At 45.3% G+C, this 9,528-nt stretch overlaps 1 protein-coding gene across 20 annotated transcripts in view; it reads left to right on the plus strand.

The window, feature by feature from the left end:
- NEDD4L (neural precursor cell expressed, developmentally down-regulated 4-like, E3 ubiquitin protein ligase) overlaps positions 1 to 8,434 on the plus strand; it is a 293,622-nt gene extending 285,188 nt beyond the window's left edge. For 13 of the 20 annotated variants that reach the window (XM_023752636.1, XM_023752638.1, XM_014454413.2 and 10 more), the window contains 5 exons: positions 1,580 to 1,639; positions 3,340 to 3,447; positions 4,722 to 4,818; positions 5,302 to 5,374; positions 7,898 to 8,434. In XM_023752636.1, coding sequence (XP_023608404.1) covers positions 1,580 to 1,639; positions 3,340 to 3,447; positions 4,722 to 4,818; positions 5,302 to 5,374; positions 7,898 to 8,000 — 441 coding nt within the window. In that variant the 3' untranslated portion in view covers positions 8,001 to 8,434. The other 7 variants (XR_002828874.1, XR_002828873.1, XM_023752634.1 and 4 more) reach the window with 6 other exon arrangements.
- The last annotated feature ends 1,094 nt before the right edge of the window (positions 8,435 to 9,528 follow it).

The raw sequence follows: 9,528 nt of genomic DNA on the forward strand, positions 1-9,528 counted from the left end.
GACATGGGACGCAGGCACCTCTCAGATCCAAGGATTTGATGTCAGTGGTGCCCCCTGACCCATTGTGAGAGGCCTGGAGGGGATGGATTCGTCATTTTTAAAAATGCTTCGCTTTGACCCAAAGTGAAATGCTTTCTTAAATCTTGATAATGGGTATTAGTTACTCAAAGCAAACCTAGAAACAAGCCCCAACTATCTATACTAATAAAAGGGTAATATGCTAATTAGGGCATATTAGATGTCTTCTGGACGTCCATTAGCCCTGGCGGCTGTGAGGCCCAGGGCTCAGGCCTCACAGCCACTGCGGCGAGCAGTGGCAGCAGCAGCGGGGGTGATAGGGGCGGCACCTTCCCCTGATTAGCCCGGTTGCCTCCCGCAGAGGGAGGCCAGATTGCAGGGAGCGAGCCTAAGCCATCAGTAGGACATCCCCTGAGGACTCCCAGACTGTGAGAGGGGGCAGGCTGGGCTGAGGGACTCCCAACTCCCCAGTGCACGAACTTTCATGCACCCGGCCTCTAGTACATTATAAATTCCCAGTGAACTGATGCAAAATTTACCCCAGCTCCTGGTGATTAAGAAGCCCCAACCCCAGACTTCAGGGACTTGGGGGCATAAGTATGAGTTAGATACACTTGAGAACAGGTGTCATACTTTATATAAGAAACCCAGAAGCACATTCCTGGGCCCCACCTCACCTGATCCCTCTATACCAGCGGTTCTCAACCTGTGGGTCGCGACCCCTTTGGCGGTTGAACGACCCTTTCACAGGGGTCGCCTAAGACCATCCTGCATATCAGATATTTACATTATGATTCATAACAGTAGCAACATTACAGTTATGAAGTAGCAATGAAAATAATTTTATGGTTGGGTCATAACATGAGGAACTGTATTTAAAGGGCCAGAAGTTTGAGAACCACTGCTCTATACTTTCAAAAATCTGGCCCTGCCCTGGCCAGGTACTCAGTTGGTTAGAGCATCATCCCAATATGCCAGTGGGGTTAGATCTCTGGTCAGGGCATATATAAGAACAACCAATAAGTGGAACAACAAATCTCTCTCTAAAAAAAAAAAAACCCCAGCCCCTACTAAGGCCCGAGGCATGGCACCTCCACTTGGCAGTGACATTATCTGTGCACTACAGCAGGCTTCGGCACCCCGGTCTCTCCTGTACCGAGCCCACTGCCTCCTTGTGTGTTTCATCTAGTGCCTTCAGGACTTGATTCTTAACTGTGTCCTCTTTCGTGTCGATAGCACGTGTATTTTAGGACACACTGGCTCACAGACTGCCTCATAAGTGACTTCTGGAATCTGCCTGCCTACAGTAACCCGTATTTTCACAGGGCTTCAGAAACTACTCAAGTATCTGAACCTTCTAGATTCTATTCTTTTTCAAAATTTTTATATCATGACTAGGCTGTTTTTATTAGAATTGCAACTATGGATGCTATTGCTGATATATAAATCATTAGTAAAGAATGTGTTTTTTCCTGGCTAATCAAGAAAGTTTGTTTTTTCTGAAAAATTTGCCTCTTTTATGGAAAAAGGTGTTTAGGGTGTTGTTGTTTTTTTCTTTCAGGGATTCACAGAACTGCTTCCTATCGATTTGATTAAAATTTTTGATGAAAATGAGCTGGAGGTATGTATTGTAAACATTTTGTGTAAAGTAGATTTTTTAAGTTTCTTATTACTTCATAAATGATATCTTAACGTTCTCTGATCCATAATGTCCTGGGGCGACAGCTCAGGTGAATCTACTACGGGTCTCATAAAGGGCTTGTTTGCCAATCGGGGAGTAAGGAAACAGCAGGAGTCGTCACCTGCAGATTCCTTGTCCAGGAGAGGGCAGTTCTGGGACAGGCGGGACAAGCAGAGGCCCCCTGAGCTGGTTGGGTGCATAGCCCACTGCCCCAGGTGAGGAAAACTGCTTCTAGTAGAGCCAGGGCTGCAGCACCAGTTGGGGTAGCAGCACCCTTCTCCCAAGGCCCAGCTGCACCCCCTCCACCCACCCACCCTGTCAGTGAACTTGAAGTAGTCTGCGTTAAGGGAGGAAAAACGTCAGAAGTCAACAACAGGTAGTTTGATATTCAATTGTTTCAGCTTCTTTGTGTTGAGGTAGATGAGAACTATCAATTTATAAAGCAAAGGAGCCCAGCCAGTGTGGCTCGGTGGTTGAATGTCCACCTATGAACCAGGAGGTCACGGTTCAGTATCTGGTCAGGGCACATGCCCAGGTTGCAGGCTAGATTCCCAGTGGGGGTGTGCAGGAGGCAGCCAATCAATGATTCTCATCATTGATATTTCTCTCTCTCCCTCCCTCTCTCTTCCTCTCAGAAATCAGTATAAATATATATATTTTTTTAAAGGCAAACGACTCTCTCTTTTGATGTTGAGAGGAAGGTTGTGTCTGCTCGGAAGCTGTTGATGGGATTCAATTAGTCATTTGTCCAAACCACATCCAGAGAAGCATGTCTTGTAGACTGGCTTTTCGTGCTTTTATCTTAAAATGGAAACTTCAAGTAGATGATGTCATAGACATCATAAGTGTAAGCCCTTCATTTGCCTGGGGAAGGGGGAGGTGGGAGGGGAGTGGGGGAAACTAAGGCAGGGAGAAGTCAGTGACCTCACGGGTTTACCCAACAAGGTTTTGGCACAGTTAGGCCTAGGTATCCCGTTCTCGGGCATCTGTCTCAGTTCTCTATCTTTTTCATTTAGTGCCTCTGCAGGAATGTCATGTTCATTTGTCCACAGGAAACCATCCCTACTAGAGGGTTAGATGATTTAAAAAGCAGACTTAAGGCTAGCTGCTAAGTCAGTGAACCGGTCACCACATTAGAATAGGTCTGCCTCCATAGAACATGCTTTGGGGTCACTGGGCAGATGGGTAATTTGCCCTTCCCCGGGATAGATTGATTGGGGCAAGATGAGGTCTTGCTGTCATAACACACAAATTCTTTTGTGGGTGGGAAGGTAGTGTCAAATATTGAGACAAATAACCTCTCAGAAGGGGAAACAGCCAGGGTAATGAGATATAAATGGAGCATAAGAAAATCTATGAGCATTGTGCTCAGATTAGAGAGGGAGGGAGGAAAGATGATCAATCTGGAGTTTCCATTTCCATCAGGAAGTGTGGTCTGTACAGGCATTAGACTTGGGCCCCTTGTTACCAACGCTGTCTCTGGTCTGCAGTGGCAGGTAAAATGTGGAACACATTCCCTGCATTTGTTTCTGTGAACTCAGGTCAGCATGCTGGCCCTGAGGAAGGCCACCTCTCCGAGTGTGATTTCTTTGGCATTCACGTTGTGCCCCGTTTACAATTCTGCTCTCTCTCTTTCCTAGTTGCTGATGTGTGGCCTCGGCGATGTGGACGTGAATGACTGGAGACAACATACTATCTACAAGAACGGCTACTGCCCAAACCACCCTGTCATTCAGTGGTTCTGGAAGGTAAGGCCAGGGCCTCCTGGGCCCACACTCAGCTCCTCCACCTGGGTCAGGCCTGAGGGCTCTGCTGCCCTCCCCACGGTCTTGCTTTAGTTTAGCTGCGCAAGTTGGGGCTCTGTCAGTACGTGGGCTCCTGGCGGAGAGAAGAGGCAAACCTGAGCTAGAAGCAGCCCTTGTGTAACTCCAGGGGCAGCTGTCCTTGATCCTTATCGCAGCACACTACCCTTCCTTAACCCCCAGATTCAAGTGGCTTCTGTTTGAGGAACCCATTGAGTAGATGATTCTGAAAAGGAGGTAATTGGATTCAAGAGTGGCAGGAGTCCTCCAATGTGTGAATAAGAATGGGAGGCCTCTAGGCAAAAACCTGCTTTGGATGCTGGCTTTTCCAAGATACTATTTTCGGTTAAAAAATCATTTTCCCAATTTTTTTGTTTTGTTATTTCCAACACACATTTTGATCTTTTATATCTTTCAGGCTACAAGTGAAATTTTATTTAGTATCTTAGGGCTAATGTTTGCATTCTGCTTAGCTTAGGAGAGAAGTGAAGTGGGAATGAGTGGGTCCAAGGGAGAGATGGTCAAGTGACTTTAAAAAACCAGTTACAGAAAAAAAAATGATTTTTTGCTTTACAGAGATAAGAAGTCACATCACTTGTTTTAATATCTAAATGGCTAATTTTAATAATATTTCAAGTGCCAGCAGAGACAGAGATAAAAAGAAAAAAGTAGATTCTTCAAACCCTACCCTAGTCCAAGTCTCGTTTAATTTTGATTTTGGATTTTTTGTTGTTGTTGTTTTTTTACAGCAGTTCAAGTAACATTACCAACTCAATTCTGGTAATAACCCAATTATGTAAGATACACAGATTATTTCAGAGGCCTATCCTTGCTCTGTTTTTCTTTTTTAAGTGTCATCTTTCAAGAATCTGTCTACAGTCTGAAATCCCACCTCATAACCTGGCTTCCCCCAGTGTTGACACGTCTCAAATTCTGTCTATTATCATTGGCTTTCAGGGAACTGGCAGGCCTCACACAACAGAAACTGAGCTCGGTGCCATCAGAGACTCTGCTTTTTATCTCTCTTATTTTGACTCATTGCAGAAGAAGAAAGAGACACTGATCTCTTGCTCTCTAAAGTAGAGAGGCCAGCATTGTGATGGCCATTAAGAATAAAAGGACCGTTTTCAGAGTCAGCCACCTAGGTCTTACATTGCCGTAGAAGTAAGGTGTGCCAACTGTCCTGTGGGGATATAGTGACCTTCTGCCTCTGTTTCCAGGCTGTGCTGCTGATGGACGCTGAGAAGCGTATCCGGTTGCTGCAGTTTGTCACGGGGACGTCCCGAGTACCTATGAATGGATTTGCTGAACTTTATGGTGAGCAGGAGACTATTTGTCTTTTTTGTTTGTTTATTTTGTTTTTTGGTCTATCTTTAAAAACTAGATTCTGCAGAATCATCCACATGGCTGTAAACTGAATGTTGACAGGACACCTCACCTGCAGGGAGCAGGATTCCACAGTGCTTACTATAGACGAAAAAGTAACACTTTCTGCTCTGCGTATTAAAGGTTATGTTTCCTTTTTCCCCAAACGTAGTTTTAAATTTAAACTCCCAAGGCTCGGCTGGAAGGCAGTAGCAGCCCGCGCTTCCATTGTTGTGATGTCTCTTCAGCTCAGTTCCATCTGAAGGTGACACAGAGCATGTGCTGTGAGGTTGTGCAAACCTCTTGCTTCCTGCAGCTAAATAGTAAACATCACGCTGCAGTCCTAGAGAGCGTCTGGGCTCACCCTCTCTTTCTTGGTCACATACTTCCCTAGAGCACTGTTAGCATTCACTTTCCTTTTCTCTTTTTGTCTAGGTTCCAATGGTCCTCAACTGTTTACAATAGAGCAATGGGGGAGTCCTGACAAACTGCCCAGAGCTCACACATGGTGAGTGACAAAAATGTACCCGTGTCAACAAGCCGTATTTTAATTTTTTTATTCTCACCCAAGGAGTAAGGATGTTTTTTTTTTCTCATTGATATTTAGAGAGAATGAAGGGAGCGGGGGAGGCGGGAGGAGGTCAAACCTGCAACCCAGGTACATGCCTTGACTGGCTTCCTAATGATGGTCTTCTCCCCAGAACAACTGGGCCTGGCCCAGGGGAGTGCTAATTGCAGCCACACTGGCTGGCAGGGCGGGACTCTGTTCTCTGTGTGCGTGGCTGTCTCCCAACCTCGCCTGGACCTGACTGTCACGCAGGAAACCAGCGTTGCTGGCTGCCTCACAGCAAGAGTTCCTTATACAGTCCGATTTAGCCATATGTATGTTTAATGTCTTCCATGTTTCCTATAAAACACACAATTAAGCCTCAAAACGCAAACCTGATTTACCAGGAGAGCAAGGGCTGGTAGGTCTGGTTCTTTCTGGCACTTTCCATCACTCTCTCAGATGTAATTATTGGGTGTCCAATATTTAAAGGCTTCATTTCATTGCCCTGTCAAAGGTCACACATTACACTTTACTAAGAATACCTACTCTTTGTTGTCAACTCTAAGAACAATCCCCTTTGGCCCACCATCTTACCCACAAAGACACTGAAGCCCACGGAGGATAGGGAAGTCCACGGTTAGTTAGACTGCCCCGGCCCCCTGACCTCGGTGGTAATAATAACTACACACTCATTAAGCACTAAGTGTGTTCCCAGCATTGTCCTCAGCACTTCGTGTGTATTCACCGATATCGTCACTGCAGTTCTAAGAAGTGGGTCATATTAGAGGGGAAACAGTGGTCACAGACCTTCAAGAATGCATTTCCAGATCCCTAAGGAATGCAGGCCCCAATGGAAATACCAACTTAAATTAATACTGAAGCTACCTTCTGTGGTCAGCTCTTTTAAGTGGGGTCTGCAGTCATGGAATTCTGTCTTTATAACGTAAAATAATACTCGAGGTTGTCATCAGAATGAAAACCAAAATTAAAAACTTCTTTTAGACTTATTGTTTTAGGATTCCTGGGTTTCTAAGAACTCCACTCTGAGAAGCAGTGGTATTCTCTGCTATGTCTCATAATGTTTAAGGACTGTTAAAAAATCCGAGAGCTTACTGTGTCTTATTAAACACTTCAGGGGTTGGTAAAGGAACTACTGTGGACGTGTGTTTTTTACCGCTGCTGATAATCATTAGCTTTTCAAACTTGGAATCATATGTCATTGCCAGGAGGGAGCAGTCTTATACACTGAGACAGCACAAACAGTGGTTAGAACTGGGCTTTGGAGCCAACATAGGTATGAATCCCAGCTCTAACGCTTACTGTGTGACCTTGAGTAAGTTACCTAACCTCTCTGTGCCTCAACTAGGGATGAAGCAAGACCTACCTTATAGGGTAATTACTAGGATTCACTGAAATCGTAAATGAAAAGTATTTAGCAATGCTGACTGCACAGGGTAAACCATCATTATCTGTGGCACGGGTGGGTGGCCATTTTCATGACAGGTACACGTCAGCAGTCCACCCCCTCAAGGCATGAATCCTGTGACTGGGGCTCTCACTCCTCATGTCCCATGTGGGCGCTCAGTGAATGGTGAGCGAATGATCATTGCTCACCATCTCTGTGCACTTGCTGTGTGCCAGGACACTTACATATGCTCGGTTTTGACCCTTCCAGCACCCTGCAAGCATTTTCTCCATTTCGCCAAAGAGCAGACAGACTCAGAGAGGATGGTGGCCCGCCCAGGTCACACATCTGGCAAGTGGCTGAGCCAGACTTTGAACTTGGTCTCTTAGACAAGTGTGCCTTGCTACCAGCAGGGAGATTTGTACACCCCAAACGAAACCTCAGGGTAAATCAGGGCTTTTTATAAATACAGCTTGTCACTTCACGTGTCTATTGCTTGCCTGACCTTAATTGGTGGAGGCAGCTTAGCTTTGGTTCAGGAGCCCAGGCAGCCTGGTGCTGGTCTTGAGTCTGCGCACTGGCAGGGGCGAGAGCTCGGACACAGTGATGTGACCTCTCTGTGCGTCAGGACCCTCACCTGCAGAACAGAAAAATCACTACCCTGTGATGAAAACCAAGGCCTGTGAAACCAAGCGGTTGGCTCAGGGCCTGATGTCGAAGTGAGAGCATTCGGGAATGACACGGCTCCATGAATCCAGAACTCCTAATGCATAAAACCTTCTGTGTTTATAGGGTTTTGAAATCTTAGAGTGTATGTCAGTGTCTCCTATGGAACTGGAGTAGAGAGGTTTCATGGACTATTAGAAAAGTCTTTTCTCTCCCCGGCAGGTTATATAGCCTATTGGGTGTGGACAGTCTCCTCGCTAGCATTTATATTCTGATCATCAGAATTCACTTAAGACATTTGCATACTCTTGCTCCAACACCAAATGCCCCTTAGCCAAATCTAGGAAATGCTGTTACAACTAAAGGATACTGAGGATGGCTTTTCACCTACACTTTTGTTGCTGTTGCAGCTTTAACCGCCTTGACTTACCTCCATATGAAACCTTCGAAGATTTACGAGAGAAACTTCTCATGGCTGTGGAAAACGCTCAAGGATTTGAGGGAGTGGATTAAGCGCCCCTGCCTTGGGTGGTGGTTCATCCAGCAAGTCCTGCTTGCACTTTTGCGTTTGCCTAACGGACTTTGCAGAGACGATGGCAGGGAGCATTGCACAGCATGGCTCCTGGAGCAGAGCCTTCGCCGGTGACTTGCCCAAGTCCAGACGTGGGAACCCAGTCCCAGGTCCCGTTTCTGCATTTTCCACCGTGAATTATCATCTGGTTGATGTGTACACTAATTACATTTCAGGAGGACTTAATTCTATTTATGTTGTGCCTCTATAGGCAAAGCCCTTAATAAATATTTTGCATACTTTATAATGACAATGAATGGAATTAATCACTCTACAGGTATAGTATTACAACTCATGTTTACTTTTTGAAAATGATTTAGACCGATTTTCCGATTTCATTTCATTACAATTAAAGATGTCTCATGTACTTGGAAAAGTGAGCATATATTTTTTTTGTATTTGACTTTGATGCCAGGTTTAATGTCTGACATTTTTGCTTTTGAAGTACTTTGACACCCCTACGCTCGACTTTATTAGAACTGGAAGACTGGTTTATGTCCAAATCGTTCTTACAGACAAGTACTTTGAGAGCATTTAAAGTATTAGGCATAATGATAATTTTTTCCATACTCAAAATGAAAACAAAGTGGATATTAGATTTTTTTGTACAAATTTAGCATAATCGCTACAGGCTGGGAGAATTGTACCATAGCATGACAAATTTTGTGTTGACTGGAAGGAATCACACCATTATTCCCTAAAGTACTCACAGGTGTTCTAACACATTTGAGACGGGGTTGGGCGGTCATTTCTTATAGGAGAAATTACTTAACCCTTTCTGATGCTGTACTTTATCTTTTATTATATTTCCCTCTTTGCTGTTCGGGGCAGAGACATTTATTTGAATGAAACTCGGCACTGCCTGATCTGAAACTGGAAACCAGATCTGTCTAGTCTCCTGTTGTACGCGTTTGCTGATAATTGCTAGATCACAGTTGTTCTAACTGCACCAATTCCGAAGGCACTTTATGTACTACGTGGAGGTCATACCTGGTTTGGTTTGTGTTTTGTTTCTTGTGGACATTAAATCTGATGATTATTTCTCTCCCTGCACACATCTTTCTGGTGCCATACCTGTCAACAGTGAATCTGGCTGCTGGTGTATAGAACCTGGCTGTGAAGCTAAGCTGACAGACCTGTCCTCGCCGATCATTTTTTGATTTCTGCTCAGAGATGGGTTTAATACGCACGCGGTTGAACCAGCTTTGTTCCCTGTGGCGTGTTGCATGCTGCTTCCGTGCTGTGGGCTGCCCGTGTCTGTCATGTGCCAGATGAAACCCTCTGTGGCCAGGCTGTCGAGCTGGTTGGGGGGCAGGGTGGAGGATGTGTGCACAGTGTGATCCTTTGCTGCTGTAATTTCTGGTGCAGAATTCTGTTTTGAGAGATCACCCGAGGCAGTGTGGGAGTTCAGCCCTGCTTGCCTTCTTACTCTGTGAGGTCCTAGACCCTGCGGTGGTTACCAGGGAACAC

The sequence above is a fragment of the Myotis lucifugus genome, unplaced genomic scaffold (assembly GCF_000147115.1).
Source record: "Myotis lucifugus unplaced genomic scaffold, Myoluc2.0 scaffold_36, whole genome shotgun sequence".
Taxonomy (NCBI): Eukaryota; Metazoa; Chordata; class Mammalia; order Chiroptera; family Vespertilionidae; genus Myotis; species Myotis lucifugus.